At 45.0% G+C, this 22,068-nt stretch overlaps 1 protein-coding gene across 1 annotated transcript in view; it reads right to left on the bottom strand.

Annotated features, from left to right (window-relative positions):
* Window positions 1-2,109: 2,109 nt before the first annotated feature.
* Window positions 2,110-22,068, bottom strand: part of LOC311123605 (proline and serine-rich protein 1-like) — a 39,380-nt gene continuing 19,421 nt past the window's right edge. The window contains exons 7-12 of the mRNA XM_084197838.1: window positions 20,215-20,304; window positions 19,272-19,350; window positions 12,640-12,732; window positions 7,747-8,983; window positions 3,210-3,339; window positions 2,110-2,639 (exon numbers count right to left, since the gene is read on the bottom strand). Of these exons, the coding sequence (XP_084053964.1) occupies window positions 2,529-2,639; window positions 3,210-3,339; window positions 7,747-8,983; window positions 12,640-12,732; window positions 19,272-19,350; window positions 20,215-20,304 (1,740 nt within the window). The 3' untranslated portion in view covers window positions 2,110-2,528. The remainder of the gene's footprint in view (window positions 2,640-3,209; window positions 3,340-7,746; window positions 8,984-12,639; window positions 12,733-19,271; window positions 19,351-20,214; window positions 20,305-22,068) is intronic.

The raw sequence follows: 22,068 nt of genomic DNA, 5'->3' as shown, positions 1-22,068 counted from the left end.
ATGTTTCAAGCAGACCACCATAGCCCCTGTGCCCAAGGAAGCGAAGGTAACCTGCCTAAATGAATACCGCCCTGTAGCACTCACGTCGGTAGCCACAAAGTGCTTTGAAAGGCTGGTCATGGCTCACATCATTAAGTTTGCCGACGACACAACAGTGGTAGGCCTGATCACCGACAACGATGAGACAGCCTATAGGGAGGAGGTCAGAGAACTAGCAGTGTGGTGCCAGGACAACAACCTCTCCCTCAATGTGAGCAAGACAAAACAGATGATCGTGGACTACAGAAAAAGGAGGGCCGAATAGGCCCCCATTCTCATCGACGGGGCTGTAGTGGATCGGGTAGAGAGTTTCAAGTTCCTTGGTGTCCACATCACCAACAAACTATCATGGTCCAAACACACCAAGACAGTCGTGAAGACAAAGCCTATTCCCCCTCAGGAGACTGAAAAGATTTGGCATGGGTCCCCAGAGTTCTACAGCTGCACCATCGAGAGCATCCTGACCGGTTGCATCACCGCCTGGTATGGCAACTGCTCGGAATCTGACCGTAAGGTAAGGTGCTACAGAGGGTAGTGCGTACGGCCCAGTACATCACTGGGGCAAAGCTTCCTGCCATCCAGGACCTATATACTAGGCGGTGTCAGAGGAAAGGCCAAAAAATTGTCAGACTGTCCTCTCGGCTACCAAACGGCAAGCGGTATCGGAGTGCCAAGTCTAGAACCAAAAGGCTCCTTAACAGCTTCTACCCCCAAGCAATAAGACTGCTGAACAATTAATCAAATGGCCACCCGGACTATTTATATTGACACCCCCCCCCCTCCATTTGTTTTTACACTGCTGCTACCCGCTGTCTATTATCTATCTATAGTCACTTTACCCCTACCTACATGTACATATTACCTCGACTAACCTGTACCCCCACACATTGACTCGATACCGGTACACCTGCATATAGCCTCGTTATTGTTATTTTATTGTGTCACTTTTTAAATTAATGAAAAATCACTTTAGTTTATTTGGTAAATATTTTCTTAACTCATTTAGGCTGTTCTGGAGGCAAAGGGGGGTCCGACCCGGTAATAGATAGGTGTACCTAATAAACTGTCCAGCGAGTGTATGTGTATAGCTATATCAATCCATTTGGAACACATTCAGAACAATTCAAAATGTTTTTCCATTCTAGAACTGGTCGGAATTGGTAGAACAATGAGTCTGAGTAGCCAGGCAACACACATACTTCAGTTGTCTCATTGTCTGGGTCTTACTCCCCATCTCCGACCAGTTCTAGAATGGAAAAACATTTTGAATGGTTCTGATCTTGGTCTAGAAACCGATGGGTTGTGCCAGAGCCAGAACACACGTTGGGTAAAGCGGCGTTTTGAAACTGCGTCATTGGCTTTGATACTCTCGATTGGTTAAAGACGATCCAAATCGCTGATGATGTTTTGTCAGCACAGACTACTTAAAACGATGGCAGTCTCGAGACTGAAGCGCTGGTATGTAGTGAGCGTTCAGTTTGAGTTGTCGGGGCAACTGTGTTTCACCTGGTAACCTGATCATCTAAACATAATGATGTTGGAGTACCCATTGTTAAATACCAAGACTGATTCCCAAACGGTACCCTATTCCCTATATAGCGGATTACTTTTGACCAGGGCCCATAGTGCACTAGAAAATAGGGTACCATATGAAACGCAGCAGCAGTTGTGAAATCGTAAACCATTGTCACTCTGTTTACAGTGAGACAGACAGATCATCAGATAGATCTACAGTGAGACAGATCATCAGATAAATCTACAGTGAGACAGACAGATCATCAGATGGATCTACAGTGAGACAGATAGAATATCAGATGGATCTACAGTGAGACAGATAGAATATCAGATAGATCTACAGTGAGACAGATAGAATATCAGATAGATCTTCAGTGAGACAGATCATCAGATAGATCTACAGTGAGACAGATAGAATATCAGATAGATCTACAGTGAGACAGATAGAATATCAGATAGATCTACAGTGAGACAGATATAATATCAGATAGATCTTCAGTGAGACAGATCATCAAATAGATCTACAATAGACCTGGTCTTGACAGACACAGAGAGCTGGCTTGTGGACAGACTGAATAGACCTTTTCCCCTCTCCTGTCTGTGGGGAAGTTCGTCTGTCACCATCCTCTGGTAAACCGTTGTCCACTCTGTTTACAGTGACAACAAAGCTTTCAATAACGCCTTTTCAATTAAATGATTTGTCTGTTGTGAAGTTTGTCTCACGAACGATTCAGTCCTCAGATGTTTCTGACTAGAAGTCTCTCCAGTTCCTCTTCTTTTAGTTCATTGACGGAGTCAAAAAAGCCCAAACAAAGGATGTAAACAGTCTTGGCAGGTTGTAGTGAGTGGAGGGGATACAAGTTGACCCCAAGTCGACTTTGACTGAGTGTGAGAGCGTGTGTGTGTGTGTGTGTGTGTGTGTGTGTGTGTGTGTGTGTTTAGGGTATTGTGTGTTTTGCGTACGAGTGTTAGAGTCACTGCCAACCCAGCTGGGAGGGGTGTAGGTTGCCAGGTTGTAAGGGGAATGGGTTGCCAGGTCCAGGGGGATAGGTGGTATAACCCTCTAATACAGACGCAGAGTGGGCCTGGAACACAGGACAGAGAGACAATGACAGTTACAATACAATCATCATACAATATTTGCATTTCTGTGTGTAGTATGTGTGTTTTGCGTGTGTTTTGTGTGTGTTTTGTGTGTGTTTTGCGTGTGTTTTGCGTGTGTTTTGTGTGCGTGTGTTTTGCGTGTGTTTTGCGTGTGTTTTGTGTGCGTGTGTTTTGCGTGTGCTTTGCGTGTGTTTTGTGTGCGTGTGTTTTGCGTGTGTTTTGCGTGCGTCCGTCTTGCGTGCGTTTTGTGTGTGTTTTGTGTGTGTTTTGCGTGTGTTTTGCGTGTGTTTTGTGTGCGTGTGTTTTGTGTGTGTTTTGTGTGCGTGTGTTTTGCGTGTGTTTTGCGTGTGTTTTGTGTGCGTGTGTTTTGCGTGTGTTTTGTGTGCGTGTGTTTTGCGTGTGTTTTGTGTGCGTGTGTTTTGCGTGTGTTTTGTGTGTGTGTGTTTTGCGTGTGTTTTGTGTGCGTGTGTTTTGCGTGTGTTTTGCGTGTGTTTTGTGTGCGTGTGTTTTGCGTGTGCTTTGCGTGTGTTTTGCGTGCGTTTTGTGTAGACCTGTAGCAGGGCTGACTGCATGGCAGGGTTGTGTAGTTGGCTGGGAGAGGGGGAGAAGCCTGGCATGCCAGGGAAAGACAACAGGCCAGGGAATGCAGCGCCACCTGGAGGCTGGAGGCCACTAGACAGCCTGGGAGGGAACAAAGAGAGAGAGAGACAGAGAGCGACAGAGAGAGAGACACAGAGCGAGAGAGACAGAGAGACACAGAGCGAGAGAGACACAGAGCGAGAGAGACAGAGAGACACAGAGCGAGAGAGACAGAGAGAGAGAGAGACACAGAGAGAGACAGAGAGAGAGAGAGAGAGAGAGAGAGAGAGAGAGAGAGAGAGAGAGAGAGAGAGAGACAGAGAGAGACAGAGGCATATAGGACTGTTAGGATTTTTAAAATATTTATTTCACCTTTATTTAACCAGGTAAGAAGCCAGTTGAGAACAAGTTCTCATTTACAACTGCGACCTGGCCAAGATAAAGCAAAGCAGTGTGATAAAAACAAGTTACATATGGGGTAAAACAAAACATAAAGTCAAAAAATACAACAGAAAATATATATACAGTGTGTGCAAATGTAGTAAGTAATGGAGGTAAGGCAATAAATAGGCCATAGTGCAAAATAATTACAATTTAGTATTAACACTGGAATGATAGATGTGCAGAAGATGATGTGCAAATAGAGATACTGGGGTGCAAATGAGCAAAATAAATAACAATATGGGGATGAGGTAGTTGGGTGGGCTAATTTCAGATGGGCTGTGTACAGGTGCAGTGATCGGTAAGGTGCTCTGACAACTGACGCTTAAAGTTAGTGAGGGAGATAAGAGTCTCCAGCTTCAGAGATTTTTGCAATTCGTTCCAGTCATTGGCAGCAGAGAACTGGAAGGAATGGCGGCCAAAGGAGGTGTTGGCTTTGGGGATGACCAGTGAGATATACCCGCTGGAGCGCATACTACGGGTGGGTGTTGCTATGGTGACCAATGAGCTAAGATAAGACGGGGATTTGCCTAGCAGTGATTTATAGATGGCCTGGAGCCAGTGGGTTTGGCGACGAACGTGTAGTGAGGGCCAGCCAACGAGAGCGTACAGGTCACATTGTTAAAAGGGCCAATCAGCAGTTGAAACAATAACAAAGTGTATTTCCTTACACTGTGTTTACAAACATTGGAGTAAAACAAGCTCATATGGTAGGCTACACATACCATTCATTTATAAGTCCAAAAATGGATGTAGCAACTGCTGATTCCCCCCTTGAATTCAGTCAATTTCCAGTGAACTGAAATGTAACTTGAACAATCCTCATTGGACAACAAGACTATAAGACTTTTCAATTCCTTGAATTTTAAATTCATCTCTCGAGCTCACCGAGTTGAAATGGAACTTGACCCCAACCCTTCTCGGAGCCTTTATGCGGTTTCTCGTTTCCCAAGGTCGACTCAACTCCTACAATAACCTTCACCTGCATTCTTAAGTGTAGAAATGTACAAAGAGGGTGAGGCCTTATCCAGCTAGACTTTGGCCTGCGCTAGATAACATTATATGGCTGTAATAATTCACCTAGATTCACCGTGACGACAGCAGCCTTACACCCCCCACCCCCCCCCCCCCTCTTATTGTGAAGTGGAAACGTCTAGGAGCAACAACGGCTCAGCCGTGAAGTGGTAGGCCACACAAGCTCACAGAACGGGACCGCCGATTGCTGAAGCGCGTAAAAATCGTCTGTCCTCGGTTGCAACACTCACTACCGAGTTCCAAACTGCCTCTGGAAGCAACGTCAGCACAATAACTGTTCATCGGGAGCTTCATGAAATGGGTTTCCATGGCAGAGCAGCAGCACACACGCCTAAGATCACCATGCGCAATGCCAAGCGTCGGCTGGAGTGGTGTAAAGCTCACCACCATTGGACTCTGGAGCAGTGGAAACACGTTCTCTGGAGTGATGAATCACACATCATCGTCTGGCAGTCCGACGGACGAATCTGGGTTTGGCGGATGCCAGGAGAACGCTACCTGCCCCAAATGCATAGTGCCAACTGTAAAGCTTGGTGGAGGAGGAATAATGGTCTGGGGATGTTTTTCATGGTTCGAGCTAGGCCCCTTAGTTCCAGTGATGGAAAATCTTAACGCTACAGCATACAATTCTAGACGATTCTGTGCTTACAACTTTGTGGCAACAGTTTGGGGAAGGCCCTTTCCTGTTTCGGGCATGACAATGCCCCCGTGCACAACGCGAGGTCCATAACGAAATGAGTTGTCGAGATTGGTGTGGAAGAACTTGACTGGCCTGCACAGAGCCCTGTTCTCAACCCCATCGAACACCTTTGGGATTAATTTGTAGACTGACTGCGAGCAAGGCCTAATCGCCCAACATGGAAACAAGTCCCCAGAGCAATGTTCCAACATCTAGTGGAAAGCCTTCCCAGAAGAGTGGAGGCTGTTATAGCAGAAAAGGGGGGGGACCAACTCCATATTAATGCCCATGATTTTGGAATGAGATGTTCGACGAGCAGGTGTCTACATACTTTTGACCATGTAGTCTATATTTTAAGTTCAACTGTTAAAATTAAATAAATTGGACCTAAACGAGACGCGAACACTGTTGCAGAGGAAGAGCTGTACTTTGACAATGTGCAAATAAACTAAACTAAAAAATAAATCTCTGCTTGGCACTCAGCATTAAGGAGATAGATTTAGGGAAATATACTAGTGTCCTGTCCAGGGGGTGTACTGTACATCAAGCTGTCTCACTACAGAAACAGGAGATAGACTAGCATCATAAACCATGACTACTTACTAAATGCTGTTATAAAACAGAGGAGCTGGACTTCGGACAGTGTTATAATGATGATGTTGTAAAAGACCTAATGGGAAGTAGTAGAGATGACTTGTACCCTGTATATCAGCCACTCTGCTTGAGTCCCAAATAGCACCATATTCCCTTTATAGTGCACTACATTAAACCATGGGTATAGTAGTGCACTATGTAGCCAATAGGGTGCCAGTTGTGACAGAACCTCCATGTATGGTATATAGTCGGAATCATTGGCATGAGGTTCCACAGAGTTATCTCTAGGCTGACCCATCCACTGATACCGTTCTCTAGGCTGACCCATCCACTGATACCGTTCTCTAGGCTGACCCATCCACTGATACAGTTCTCTAGGCTGACCCATCCACTGATACAGTTCTCTAGGCTGACCCATCCACTGATACAGTTCTCTAGGCTGACCCATCCACTGATACCGTTCTCTAGGCTGACCCATCCACTGATACAGTTCTCTAGGATAAAGTTCTCTAGACTGACACATCCACAGATACATTGGTATGTGGACACCCCCTTCAAATGAGTGGACTCGACTATGTCAGCCACACCCGTTGCTGACAGGTGTATAAAATCGAACACACCGCCATGCAATCTCCATAGACAAACACTGGCAGTAGAATGACCTTACTGACGAGCTCAGTGACTTTCAACGTGGCACCGTCATAGGATGCCACCTTTCCAACAAGTCAGTTCATCAAATTTCTGCCCAGCTAGAGCTGCCCTGGTCAACTGTAAGTGCTGTTATTGTGAAGTGTAAACGTCTAGGAGTAACAACGGCTCAGCCGTGAAGTGGTATGCCACACAAGCTCACAGAACGGGACCGCCGAGTGCTGAAGTCCGTAGCGCGTAACAATCGTCTGTCCTCGGTTGCAACACTCACTACAGAGTTCCAAACTGCCTCTGGAAGCAACGTCAGCACAATAACTGTTCGTCGGGAGCTTCATGAAATGGGTTTCCATGGCCGAACAGCGTCAGCTGGAGTGGTGTAAAGCTCGCCGCCATTGGACTCTGGAGCAGTGGAAACACGTTCTCTAGAGTGATGAATCACCATCTGGCAGTCCGACAGTCCATAACGAAATGGTTTGTAGAGATCGGTGTGGAAGAACTTGACTGGCCTGCACAGAGCCCTGACCTCAACCCCAATTTTTGGGATGAATTGGAACGCCAACTACGAGCCAGGCCTAATCGCCCAACATCAGTGCCCAACCTCACTAATGCTCTTGTGGCTGAATGGAAGCAAGTCCCCGCAGCAATGTTCCAACATCTAGTGGAAAGCCTTCCCAGAAGAGTGGAGGCTGTTATAGCAGCAAAGGGGGGACCAACTCCATATTAATGCCCATGATTGTGGAATGATGTTCGACAAGCAAGGTGTCCACATACTTTTGGTCAGGTAGTGTATAGAGTCATATGTTTCTAAAGCTAGTATAAATCATTACTGGACGGTTTACAGCTAAAAAAAGTCATTTCCCACCCAGTAGGGTTAAGGTTAATAGTATCTAGTTACATGATCACTCGGACCTGAGTTCTGAGATTAGGGTTTTATCTAAAGCATCAAGGGACATCGTTCGCATTCTCCATCTGTAACGATCTAGAAAATGTCATCACATTCTTTAAAAATCAGTCACAATGCTGAAACACGCACGTAGAAAACTGTCATACCGGCTCGGGGACGCAGGCAGGCAGGCAGGCACACACACACACACACACTGTCTCTCTCTCACCCAGGCTGGAAGTTGGAGCTGAAAGCAGAGGCGAAGCCTGGTAGAACGGGAGAGGAGGACGGACCTCCTGCCGCCGCCACGGCCGCCGCCGAATGGAGAGGGGCTACGGTTGCTACGGACGCCCCGGCACCCATGAAGGAGGACAGGACGGGGCTCCCCGCCCCCGGTCCCCCTGAACCCCCAAACCCTGGAAACCCCCCCGGACTGGGCCCTGGAGCCAGCCCCGGGAAGATAGAAGGGGCGGTGGTCAGACCCATCCCAAAGGGAGAGGCTCCGCTTGGGGTTACGCTGTGAGCCAGGCCTGGGTAGGCCATGGAGGTCTGGGGGTGGGAGGTGGGGGTCATGGAGGACAGGGAGGAGGGGAAGGGGGAGAGGCCGGGGTAGTGGGGGGTAGCCGGGCCTGAGGAGAGGGCCTGGAGGCTGGCCATAGCAGCAGGGCTGGGGAGGGAGCCCTGTGGGGATGCAGAGGGGTGGGACAGAGCCAGGGAGCGGGCTAGGGCTGCTGATCCACCAGGCATCACCAGAGAGCTGAGGGAGGGAGTACCCGCACGGGAAGGGCCTTTAAAGGCAGAGGGGACTGGGCTGTTACTGCCACTGCCTGTCCCCCCTCCGGTTCTAGCCAATGGGCCGCGGTGCTGCTCGCTGTAGAAGGACGCCTGGGCCTGGCCGGACAGGGCCGGGGAGGGCTTGGGGCTGGGGGCCGAGGTGGAGGACGGGGGATAGCTGCGGATCACTGACCCAGACGGGGTGGTCTGGTATGCGGGCAGGCCAGGGAAGGCAGGGCCTGTCTGGGGGCTGTACTGAGGAAGGCCCACAGGGGTACCCTGAGGGAGGGGGTCAGGGAGGGGAGTCCTTGGGGTCGGGGTGTCTGACCGAGAGGCACCGGCATGGAAGGGAGAGGAGGAGAACGCCCCTGGGTGGTGGGGACCGGGGGTACCGGAGGGGGTACCTGACGGGGTGTGAGCCTTAATGACGGAAGGGGTGGTGGGGGGCAGGTGGGGGGAACCGGATGGGAGGGGACCCCCTTTGATGACGGAGGGAGAGGGGGCGGGGGAGGGGGCTAGAGGGTTCTGGGAGGGGACCTTGCCAGGGAACACAGGGGTGATGGGGGTGGTGGGGGTGGGGTGAGAGGGGGAGGGCAGGGGAGGGACTGGGGCGGAGCCGAGGGGAGATGGGAGGGCCGTGGAGTTGACACCTGTGACGGGGTGCTGTTGTTGATTGGCAGGTCTGGCGTAGCCTGGAGACACAGAAAAACATCAAGATTAATAACACAAGCTAGCCTGGTACCAGATCTGTTTGTGGCAACAATCCACTCCTTGCGACTCTGTGTCATATGCCAAACATTGTGGAATGTTAGCACAAAACAGGTTTGGATTTCAGGCAACAAGACAACTAGCCTGGTCCCAGATCTGTTTGGTCATCTTGACAACCGCTATAGTGATTGGCGTAACTGGTCCCAGATCTGTTTGGTCATCTTGACAACCGCTATAGTGATTGGCGTAACATAAACAGATCTGGGACCAGGCTAGAAGACAACTCCTAACAGTAGGCTATCATATTCCATCTTCTTTTAACTGTATTTATTGTGCATTAAGAGAGAGAGAGAGAGTGAGTGAGCAAGCAGGAAGCAGCCAGAACGCTACCGACTGTAGCCTAGCAACCCCCCCCCCTTCAGCCAGCAAGCCAGAACAGTGTATCAGATGGCACCCTATTCCCTATATAGTGTATCAGATGACACCCTATTGCCTATATAGTGCACTACTTTTAACCAAGGCACATAGGACTCTCGTCAAATATAGTGCACTATAGAGGGAATAGGGTGCCATGAGACTCGAACCTGATGAGTATTTGCGTTATCTAGTTTGTTATCATTATTTCCACTTAGAACAGGACACAGGAAACAGGAAACAGAGAGGTGAGGTCTAAGACACTGTGTCAGCTGGTTATCCAATAACATTCTATTAGATCAGGAAACAGAGAGGTGAGGTTGAAGACACTGTGTCAGCTGGTTAACCAATAACCTTCTATTAGAACAGGAAACAGAGAGGTGAGGTTGAAGACACTGTGTCAGCTGGTTAACCAATAACCTTCTATTAGAACAGGAAACAGAGAGGTGAGGTTTAAGACACTGTGTCAGCTGGTTAACCAATAACCTTCTATTAGAACAGGAAACAGAGAGGTGAGGTCTAAGACACTGTGTCAGCTGGTTAACCAATAACCTTCTATTAGAACAGGAAACAGAGAGGTGAGGTTTAAGACACTGTGTCAGCTGGTTAACCAATAACCTTCTATTAGAACAGGAAACAGGAAACAGAGAGGTGAGGTCTAAGACAGGAAACAGGAAACAGAGAGGTGAGGTCTAAGACACTGTGTCAGCTGGTTAACCAATAACCTTCTATTAGAACAGGAAACAGGAAACAGAGAGGTGAGGTCTAAGACACTGTGTCAGCTGGTTAACCAATAACCCTCTATTAGAACAGGAAACAGGAAACAGAGAGGTGAGGTCTAAGACACTGTGTCAGCTGGTTAACCAATAACATTCTATTAGAACAGGATACAGGAAACAGAGAGGTGAGGTCTAAGACACTGTGTCAGCTGGTTAACCAATAACCCTCTATTAGAACAGGAAACAGGAAACAGAGAGGTGAGGTCTAAGACAGGAAACAGGAAACAGAGAGGTGAGGTCTAAGACACTGTGTCAGCTGGTTAACCAATAACCTTCTATTAGAACAGGAAACAGGAAACAGAGAGGTGAGGTCTAAGACAGGAAACAGGAAACAGAGAGGTGAGGTCTAAGACACTGTGTCAGCTGGTTAACCAATAACCTTCTATTAGAACAGGAAACAGGAAACAGAGAGGTGAGGTCTAAGACACTGTGTCAGCTGGTTAACCAATAACCCTCTATTAGAACAGGAAACAGGAAACAGAGAGGTGAGGTCTAAGACACTGTGTCAGCTGGTTAACCAATAACCCTCTATTAGAACAGGAAACAGAGAGGTGAGGTCTAAGACAGGAAACAGGAAACAGAGAGGTGAGGCCTAAGACAGGAAACAGGAAACAGAGAGGTGAGGTCTAAGACACTGTGTCAGCTGGTTAACCAATAACCTTCTATTAGAACAGGAAACAGGAAACAGAGAGGTGAGGTCTAAGACAGGAAACAGGAAACAGAGAGGTGAGGCCTAAGACAGGAAACAGGAAACAGAGAGGTGAGGTCTAAGACACTGTGTCAGCTGGTTAACCAATAACCTTCTATTAGAACAGGAAACAGGAAACAGAGAGGTGAGGTCTAAGACACTGTGTCAGCTGGTTAACCAATAACCCTCTATTAGAACAGGAAACAGGAAACAGAGAGGTGAGGTCTAAGACACTGTGTCAGCTGGTTAACCAATAACCTTCTATTAGAACAGGAAACAGGAAACAGAGAAGTGAGGTTTAAGACACTGTGTCAGCTGGTTATCCAATAACATTCTATTAGAACAGGAAACAGGAAACAGAGAGGTGAGGTCTAAGACACTGTGTCAGCTGGTTAACCAATAACCCTCTATTAGAACAGGAAACAGGAAACAGAGAAGTGAGGTCTAAGACACTGTGTCAGCTGGTTATCCAATAACCTTCTATTAGAACAGTAAACAGGAAACAGGAAACAGAGAGGTGAGGTCTAAGACACTGTGTCAGCTGGTTAACCAATAACCCTCTATTAGAACAGGAAACAGGAAACAGAGAAGTGAGGTCTAAGACACTGTGTCAGCTGGTTATCCAATAACCTTCTATTAGAACAGTAAACAGGAAACAGGAAACAGAGAGGTGAGGTCTAAGACACTGTGTCAGCTGGTTAACCAATAACCTTCTATTAGAACAGGAAACAGGAAACAGAGAGGTGAGGTCTAAGACACTGTGTCAGCTGGTTAATTAATAACCCTCTATTAGAACAGGAAACAGGAAACAGAGAAGTGAGGTCTAAGACACTGTGTCAGCTGGTTAATTAATAACCTTCTATTAGAACAGGAAACAGGCAACAGAGAGGTGAGGTCTAAGACACTGTGTCAGCTGGTTAACCAATAACCTTCTATTAGAACAGGAAACAGGAAACAGAGAGGTGAGGTCTAAGACACTGTGTCAGCTGGTTAATTAATAACCCTCTATTAGAACAGGAAACAGGAAACAGAGAGGTGAGGTCTAAGACACTGTGTCAGCTGGTTAACCAATAACCCTCTATTAGAACAGGAAACAGGAAACAGAGAAGTGAGGTCTAAGACACTGTGTCAGTTGGTTATCCAATAACCTTCTATTAGAACAGGAAACAGGAAACAGGAAACAGAGAAGTGAGGTTTAAGACACTGTGTCAGCTGGTTAATTAATAACCTTCTATTAGAACAGGAAACAGGAAACAGAGAAGTGAGGTCTAAGACACTGTGTCAGCTGGTTAATTAATAACCCTCTATTAGAACAGGAAACAGGAAACAGAGAAGTGAGGTCTAAGACACTCTGTCAGCTGGTTAATTAATAACCCTCTATTAGAACAGGAAACAGGAAACAGAGAAGTGAGGTCTAAGACACTGTGTCAGCTGGTTAATTAATAACCCTCCATGTCATTTCTCACTCCACCTAGCACAGTTGGTGGTGGTGAAGCTGGTAGCAATGGAGATGTAAGGGATACATACAGACAGACTGATCTTTACAGTTCCAATGATAGCTTCCTCTGACAAGTGCAGATAAGCCAGGAGGTTAGGCAGCAAGCTAAGAGAGATGCCAATTCTCACACACACACGCAGGCAGGCGCGCACACACACACACACACACACACACAGACCCTCTCTCTCTCTCTCTCACACACCAACACACAGTCTCTCTATCTCTCTCTCTGTCCCACACACCCTCACCCCCCGGTCGTACCTGTGGACTTGGTGCTGGCGCTGTAGGGTGGGGGTAGAACGCTGGACGTAATGACCCCGCCCACTGATACCAGCCCTGCGTTGTTGTACCTACCTGAGACGCATGGCAACACATTAACACTGCTACACACACACACTCACACACACTGCTACACACACACTGCTACACACACACACACACACACTGCTACACACACACACACACACACACACACACACACACACACACACACACACACACACACACACACACACACACACACACACCCTACTGTGCCACGTCAAGGCTGATGTCTGTTTGAACTCAGAGCATCCTGAGAGGTACAGAACTCAGATATAATAATAATATAATAATAATAATAATAATAATAAGCCATTTAGCAGACGCTTTTATCAAAAGCGACTTACAGTCATGTGTGCATACATTTTTACGTATGGGTGGTCCCGGGGATCGAACCCCACTACCCTGGCGTTACAAGCGCCGCGCTCTACCAGCTGAGCTACAGAGGACCACGTGGAGTTAAGACTACCACTCTCTCCTTCCTTTCCTGATCTCTCTGTTATCTGTTACAGAAGGCAGAAGGTACTGAGGTGAGGAGGTCTACGTTAAGGGCGAGACGGACCAACAGGAACATTGGCCGTGCTCAGCGAGTGGTCGTCCTATCACCTCTCACCACATTTTCTGTTCCTTTCCCGACAATTCTAGATGTTTTATTGTGATCTACTGCACACGGTCAATGTTGTGGTTGGTCTGTCTTGTCAGTAAGATGGTTATGGTAGGTGTTGTTTATTAAGGTGGTCTGTGTTATGGTAGGTGTTGTTAATTAAGGAGGTCTGTGTTATGGTAGGTGTTGTTTATTAAGGAGGTCTGTGTTATGGTAGGTGTTGTTTATTAAGGAGGTCTGTGTTATGGTAGGTGTTGAGTATTAAGGTGGTCTGTGTTATGGTAGGTGTTGTTTATTAAGGTGGTCTGTGTTATGGTAGGTGTTGAGTATTAAGGAGGTCTGTGTTATGGTAGGTGTTGAGTATTAAGGAGATCTGTGTTATGGTAGGTGTTGTTTATTAAGGTGGTCTGTGTTATGGTAGGTGTTGTTTATTAAGGAGGTCTGTGTAATGGTAGGTGTTGTTTATTAAGGAGGTCTGTGTTATGGTAGGTGTTGTTTATTAAGGAGGTCTGTGTTATGGTAGGTGTTGTTTATTAAGGAGGTCTGTGTTATGGTAGGTGTTGTTAATTAAGGTGGTCTGTGTTATGGTAGGTGTTGTTTATTAAGGTGGTCTGTGTTATGTAGGTGTTGTTTATTAATGAGGTCTGTGTTATGGTAGGTGTTGTTTATTAAGGTGGTCTGTTATGGTAGGTGTTGTTTATTAAGGTGGTCTGTGTTATGGTAGGTGTTGTTTATTAAGGATGTCTGTGTTATGGTAGGTGTTGAGTATTAAGGTGGTCTGTGTTATGGTAGGTGTTGTTAATTAAGGAGGTCTGTGTTATGGTAGGTGTTGAGTATTAAGGTGGTCTGTGTTATGGTAGGTGTTGTTTATTAAGGAGGTCTGTGTTATGGTAGGTGTTGTTTATTAAGGAGGTATGTGTTATGGTAGGTGTTGTTTATTAAGGTGGTCTGTGTTATGGTAGGTGTTGTTTATTAAGGAGGTCTGTGTTATGGTAGGTGTTGTTAATTAAGGAGGTCTGTGTTATGGTAGGTGTTGAGTATTAAGGTGGTCTGTGTTATGGTAGGTGTTGTTTATTAAGGAGGTCTGTGTTATGGTAGGTGTTGTTTATTAAGGAGGTCTGTGTTATGGTAGGTGTTGAGTATTAAGGTGGTCTGTGTTATGGTAGGTGTTGTTTATTAAGGTGGTCTGTGTTATGGTTGGTGTTGAGTATTAAGGAGGTCTGTGTTATGGTAGGTGTTGTTTATTAAGGAGGTCTGTGTTATGGTAGGTGTTGTTTATTAAGGTGGTCTGTGTTATGGTAGGTGTTGTTTATTAAGGTGGTCTGTGTTATGGTAGGTGTTGAGTATTAAGGAGGTCTGTGTTATGGTAGGTGTTGTTTATTAAGGTGGTCTGTGTTATGGTAGGTGTTGTTTATTAAGGAGGTCTGTGTTATGGTAGGTGTTGAGTATTAAGGAGGTCTGTGTTATGGTAGGTGTTGTTTATTAAGGTGGTCTGTGTTATGGTTGGTGTTGAGTATTAAGGAGGTCTGTGTTATGGTAGGTGTTGAGTATTAAGGTGGTCTGTGTTATGGTAGGTGTTGTTAATTAAGGTGGTCTGTGTTATGGTAGGTGTTGTTTATTAAGGTGGTCTGTGTTATGGTAGGTGTTGAGTATTAAGGTGGTCTGTGTTATGGTAGGTGTTGATTATTAAGGTGGTCTGTGTTATGGTAGGTTTTGTTTATTAATGAGGTCTGTGTTCTGGTAGGTGTTGTTTATTAAGGAGGTCTGTGTTATGGTAGGTTTTGTTTATTAATGAGGTCTGTGTTATGGTAGGTGTTGTTTATTAAGGAGGTCTGTGTTATGGTAGGTGTTGTTTATTAAGGTGGTCTGTGTTATGGTAGGTGTTGAGTATTAAGGAGGTCTGTGTTATGGTAGGTGTTGTTTATTAAGGTGGTCTGTGTTATGGTTGGTGTTGAGTATTAAGGAGGTCTGTGTTATGGTAGGTGTTGTTTATTAAGGTGGTCTGTGTTATGGTTGGTGTTGAGTATTAAGGAGGTCTGTGTTATGGTAGGTGTTGTTTATTAAGGTAGTCTGTGTTATGGTAGGTGTTGTTTATTAAGGAGGTCTGTGTTATGGTAGGTGTTGTTAATTAAGGAGGTCTGTGTTATGGTAGGTGTTGAGTATTAAGGTGGTCTGTGTTATGGTAGGTGTTGTTTATTAAGGAGGTCTGTGTTATGGTAGGTGTTGTTTATTAAGGAGGTCTCTGTTATGGTAGGTGTTGAGTATTAAGGTGGTCTGTGTTATGGTAGGTGTTGTTTATTAAGGTGGTCTGTGTTATGGTTGGTGTTGAGTATTAAGGAGGTCTGTGTTATGGTAGGTGTTGTTTATTAAGGAGGTCTGTGTTATGGTAGGTGTTGTTTATTAAGGTGGTCTGTGTTATGGTAGGTGTTGTTTATTAAGGTGGTCTGTGTTATGGTAGGTGTTGAGTATTAAGGAGGTCTGTGTTATGGTAGGTGTTGTTTATTAAGGTGGTCTGTGTTATGGTAGGTGTTGTTTATTAAGGAGGTCTGTGTTATGGTAGGTGTTGAGTATTAAGGAGGTCTGTGTTATGGTAGGTGTTGTTAATTAAGGTGGTCTGTGTTATGGTAGGTGTTGTTTATTAAGGTGGTCTGTGTTATGGTAGGTGTTGAGTATTAAGGAGGTCTGTGTTATGGTAGGTGTTGTTTATTAAGGTGGTCTGTGTTATGGTAGGTGTTGTTTATTAAGGAGGTCTGTGTTATGGTAGGTGTTGAGTATTAAGGTGGTCGGTGTTATGGTAGGTGTTGTTAATTAAGGTGGTCTGTGTTATGGTAGGTGTTGTTTATTAAGGTGGTCTGTGTTATGGTAGGTGTTGAGTATTAAGGTGGTATGTGTTATGGTAGGTGTTGTTTATTAAGGTGGTCTGTGTTATGGTAGGTTTTGTTTATTAATGAGGTCTGTGTTATGGTAGGTGTTGTTTATTAAGGAGGTCTGTGTTATGGTAGGTGTTTATTAAGGAGGTCTGTGTTATGGTAGGTGTTGTTTATTAAGGAGGTATGTGTTATGGTAGGTTTTGTTTATTAAGGAGGTCTGTGTTATGGTAGGTGTTGTTTATTAAGGTGGTCTGTGTTATGGTAGGTGTTGAGTATTAAGGAGGTCTGTGTTATGGTAGGTGTTGAGCAGTAAGGAGGTCTGTGTTATGGTAGGTGTTGTTTATTAAGGTGGTCTGTGTTATGGTAGGTGTTGAGTATTAAGGTGGTCTGTGTTATGGTAGGTGTTTTTTATTAAGGTGGTCTGTGTTATGGTAGGTGTTGAGTATTAAGGAGGTCTGTGTTATGGTAGGTGTTGTTTATTAAGGAGGTCTGTGTTATGGTAGGTGTTGAGCAGTAAGGAGGTCTGTGTTATGCTAGGTGTTGTTTATTAAGGTGGTCTGCGTTATGGTAGGTGTTGTTTATTAAGGTGGTCTGCGTTATGGTAGGTGTTGTTTATTAAGGTGGTCTGTGTTATGGTAGGTGTTAAGTATTAAGGAGGTATATGTTATGGTAGGTGTTGAGTATTAAGGTGGTCTGTGTTATGGTAGGTGTTGTTTATTAAGGAGGTCTGTGTTATGGTAGGTGTTGAGTATTAAGGTGGTCTGTGTTATGGTAGGTGTTGTTTATTAAGGAGGTCTGTGTTATGGTAGGTGTTGAGCAGTAAGGAGGTCTGTGTTATGGTAGGTGTTGTTTATTAAGGAGGTCTGTGTTATGGTAGATGTTGTTTATTAAGGAGGTCTGTGTTATGGTAGGTGTTGTTTATTAAGGTGGTCTGTGTTTAGTAGGTGTTGTTTATTAAGGAGGTCTGCGTTATGGTAGGTGTTGAGTATTAAGGAGGTCTGTGTTATGGTAGGTGTTGAGTATTAAGGTGGTCTGTGTTATGGTAGGTGTTGTTTATTAAGGTGGTCTGTGTTATGGTAGGTGTTGAGCAGTAAGGTGGTCTGTGTTATGGTAGGTGTTGTTTATTAAGGAGGTCTGTGTTATGGTAGGTGTTGAGTATTAAGGAGGTCTGTGTTATGGTAGGTGTTGAGTATTAAGGTGGTCTGTGTTATGGTAGGTGTTGTTTATTAAGGTGGTCTGTGTTATGGTAGGTGTTGAGCAGTAAGGTGGTCTGTGTTATGGTAGGTGTTGTTTATTAAGGAGGTCTGTGTTATGGTAGGTGTTGAGTATTAAGGAGGTATGTGTTATGGTAGGTGTTGAGCAGTAAGGAGGTCTGTGTTATGGTAGGTGTTGTTTATTAAGGTGGTCTGTGTTATGGTAGGTGTTGAGCAGTAAGGAGGTCTGTGTTATGGTAGGTGTTGAGCAGTAAGGAGGTCTGTGTTATGGTAGGTGTTGAGCAGTAAGGAGGTCTGTGTTATGGTAGGTGTTGAGCAGTAAGGAGGTCTGTGTTATGGTAGGTGTTGAGTATTAAGGAGGTATGTGTTATGGTAGGTGTTGTTTATTAAGGAGGTCTGTGTTATGGTAGGTGTTGTTTATTAAGTTGGTCTGTGTTATGGTAGGTGTTGTTTATTAAGGTGGTCTGTGCTATGGTAGGTGTTGTTTATTAAGGAGGTCTGTGTTATGGTAGGTGTTGAGCAGTAAGGAGGTCTGTGTTATGGTAGGTGTTGTTTATTAAGGAGGTCTGTGTTATGGTAGGTGTTGTTTATTAAGGAGGTCTGTGTTATGGTAGGTGTTGTTTATTAAGGTGGTCTGTGTTTAGTAGGTGTTGTTTATTAAGGAGGTCTGCGTTATGGTAGGTGTTGAGTATTAAGGAGGTCTGTGTTATGGTAGGTGTTGAGTATTAAGGAGGTATGTGTTATGGTAAGTGTTGTTTATTAAGGAGGTCTGTGTTATGGTAGGTGTTGTTTATTAAGGAGGTCTGTGTTATGGTAGGTGTTGAGTATTAAGGAGGTCTGTGTTATGGTAGGTGTTGAGTATTAAGGTGGTCTGTGTTATGGTAGGTGTTGTTTATTAAGGTGGTCTGTGTTATGGTAGGTGTTGTTTATTAAGGTGGTCTGTGTTATGGTAGGTGTTGTTTATTAAGGAGGTCTGTGTTATGGTAGGTGTTGAGCAGTAAGGAGGTCTGTGTTATGGTAGGTGTTGAGCAGTAAGGAGGTCTGTGTTATGGTAGGTGTTGAGTATTAAGGTGGTCTGTGTTGTTTATTAAGGAGGTCTGTGTTATGGTAGGTGTTGTTTATTAAGGAGGTATGTGTTATGGTAGGTGTTGAGTATTAAGGAGGTCTGTGTTATGGTAGGTGTTGAGCAGTAAGGAGGTCTGTGTTATGGTAGGTGTTGTTTATTAAGGAGGTCTGTGTTATGGTAGGTGTTGAGTATTAAGGAGGTCTGTGTTATGGTAGGTGTTGTTTATTAAGGAGGTCTGTGTTATGGTAGGTGTTGAGTATTAAGGTGGTCTGTGTTATGGTAGGTGTTGTTTATTAAGGAGGTCTGTGTTATGGTAGGTGTTGTTTATTAAGGAGGTCTGTGTTATGGTAGGTGTTGAGCAGTAAGGAGGTCTGTGTTATGGTAGGTGTTGAGTATTAAGGAGGTATGTGTTATGGTAGGTGTTGTTTATTAAGGAGGTCTGTGTTATGGTAGGTGTTGTTTATTAAGGTGGTCTGTGTTATGGTAGGTGTTGTTTATTAAGGTGGTCTGTGTTATGGTAGGTGTTGTTTATTAAGGAGGTCTGTGTTATGGTAGGTGTTGAGCAGTAAGGAGGTCTGTGTTATGGTAGGTGTTGTTTATTAAGGTGGTCTGTGTTATGGTAGGTGTTGAGTATTAAGGAGGTCTGTGTTATGGTAGGTGTTGTTTATTAAGGAGGTATGTGTTATGGTAGGTGTTGTTTATTAAAGAGGTCTGTGTTATGGTAGGTGTTGTTTATTAAGGAGGTCTGTGTTATGGTAGGTGTTGTTTATTAAGGAGGTCTGTGTTATGGTAGGTGTTGAGCAGTAAGGTGGTCTTACTTGGTGCGATGGTGGCGTGAGGTCTGCAGGGGGGGATGGGGTAGGGCACCGGCCGCTGAGGGTTGTAGGACGACGGAGCCTGGAAGAGAGGAAGAACAAAAAGAGTCAATTACACTCTTTTATTCACTGACCAATCTAAATAATTCATCTCACTTCCTGAAACAGAAAACTAAATCTCACAGTGGGTCAATTCAACTTTTAACTGTTGTAATAATAATAATAATAATAATATGCCATTTAGCAGACGCTTTTATCCAAAGCGACTTACAGTCATGCGTGCATACATTTTTGTGTATGGGTGGTCCCGGGGATCGAACCCACTACCTTGGCGTTACAAGCGGCGTGCTCTACCAGCTGAGCTACAGTTTTTACAAACATCTTGTAAACAGATTTAGTCTAAGGTGATCTCTCTCCAATGGTCAAATGGATCATTCAGGCCTCGTCCCAAATGATACCCTATTCCCTATGGGCCCGGTCTAAAGTAGTGCACTATATAGGGAATAGGGTGCCATTCTCTGGTCTAAAGTAGTGCACTATATAGGGAATAGGGTGCCATTCTCTGGTCTAAAGTAGTGCACTATATAGGGAATAGGGTGCCATTCTCTGGTCTAAAGTAGTGCACTATATAGGGAATAGGGTGCCATTCTCTGGTCTAAAGTAGTGCACTATATAGGGAATAGGGTGCCATTCTCTGGTCTAAAGTAGTGCACTATATAGGGAATAGGGTGCCATTCTCTGGTCTAAAGTAGTGCACTATATAGGGAATAGGGTGCCATTCTCTGGTCTAAAGTAGTGCACTATGTAGGGAATAGGGTGCCATTCTCTGGTCTAAAGTAGTGCACTATGTAGGGAATAGGGTGCCATTTGGGACTTGTTTCAGACTTGTTTTGATATAGAGAGCTCCACCTAGTGGTTGAGTGTGGAAGTACAGCCTGGTCCTTACTGGTTTGAACGGTCCAATAATGCGTGCGGCGATGCCTTTCCCCTCCGTGTTGGCAGGGGTCTCCTCTCCCTCCTTCTTAGCAGCAGTTCCCTGACAGGAGAAATAGAAAACAAAATGGTTGGTGCGTCATCTCAATGATGATACTGTATTGACCATTTATAAAATGTTAAAATTAGGCCATACAAAGTTGATTTACTGTTTAACGGATGCCCTTCACATTTCTCAGAAGAAAAAAAAAAAAATCTGAAAAGTAGCAAAAACAAAATGTCCTCAAGTATCAAGTAGAGATACACAACTTCCTCTTTGATTATGGAAACCGAACAGTTTCAGACTCGGCCACGACAAACTTTCAATGATGAACGGTGTATATAGTCAATATGTTAAATATTTCATTCATTGTCTGTGTATCAAGTTTACACACTATCATTTCAAGTTGATCAAAGTTTCATTAATTCAACTTCTAAGATGCATTCAGATTCAGTTTTCAAATTCAGTTCTCTAAAATTTAGATTCAAAACCAGAGACAACATCCTGGTACTTAGCCAGCAAGGAAAGGTAGAGGAGAACAGATCTCTGTTGTAAACACAAGCTTCTGGCAGTTTCTGAAGCCAATGAGGAATGTTCAATTTATTTTCTTCCTATGAATTTGTCTCTAGCGTGTGAACCGCTTTGGCTATAAGCTATTATGACCTCATTCCTGAAAGCTGAGACTCCCTGGAGCGTGGAGATGCCTTCTGTTCCCCTCTATGAGGATCACAGACTGCGTTGAAAGGGAGTGTCACAAAACACAATTTGACCCCCACAAGAATATAGTTGAATAGCTCTGTCATAGCCCTTCTAAGGTTAGCCTTTCCACTCCCTATGTAATCTTGCTCTTGTGACTGACTGGGTTCAAAGCAGGTCTCCTGCATGTCGCAAGACTGTGTTGGCCCACTTAGCTAAAGCCTATAGGGGAAAAGTTCAGGAAGTTCATGTAAAGGATGACACGCTGCTTGCTTAACGAGTGCCGCTTCCCCCTGATTCAGCTCATACCGAGACTTGAACTCAGGACCTCTGCCTCGCAAACACACGTGACCGCCCTCCTGAGGCCCATCGCGCCGTTAAAAAAGGCCTTCTTCAATTACGCAAGTGGCAACACTTCAGGCTGAGGGGTTTTCACAGATGCCCGTCTGTTACACTAATAGAAGTCTTTAAGATCCAGCAAGGTTACTCGTCAAAAGAGCGTGGTTTGGTGATTCATGCTTATGTGATGAGAACGTTGCCCGAGACCTGAAGACGTGTTAAGTTTGACATGTGTTAGTTTGTGTTAGATGTGCTAGTTTCAAGTCTCCGGCACACAGGAAGTCAATTAGGTTAACACGTGTCTAACTGGGTTAAGGCTAATACAAAATCCTAATACAAATTCTAAATTATAGAACTCAAATACAATTTGTGTTGGCATTGAAATCGCTCCATACACTAGGTGTCGAACTAAGGTTACTATAGTATTGTCACAAGCCGGTCCACTGACAGACAACGTGCGGCCCAGGTTCCAGGTGGAGTGGTCGGCAGTGCTCGTGGAAGATGCTCAGCCGACGCTAGTAAATAGGATTCTGCAAAATTGGGCTACGGTACTTTGAAAAACGATGTTGCGGGTGAAAATATATATTTCACTGTGACCTGTTGCTGACTGTCAGGCAGTAAGGCAGGCTGTTGCTGAGGGAGTGAGTGAGTGAGTGAGTGAGTGAGTGAGTGAGTGAGTGGTGGGGAGGATCGGAGGAGTGTGTGTGTGTGTGTGTGTGTGTGTGTGTGTGTGTGTGTTGAGAGAGCACTACAGTTATTGGCTGAATGAGCGAGAGGAGCAACTTTTTACCA

The sequence above is a fragment of the Coregonus lavaretus genome, assembly GCF_964263955.1.
Source record: "Coregonus lavaretus genome assembly, contig: HAP1_SCAFFOLD_400, whole genome shotgun sequence".
Taxonomy (NCBI): Eukaryota; Metazoa; Chordata; class Actinopteri; order Salmoniformes; family Salmonidae; genus Coregonus; species Coregonus lavaretus.
This window is presented reverse-complemented; position numbering and strand designations above follow the sequence as displayed.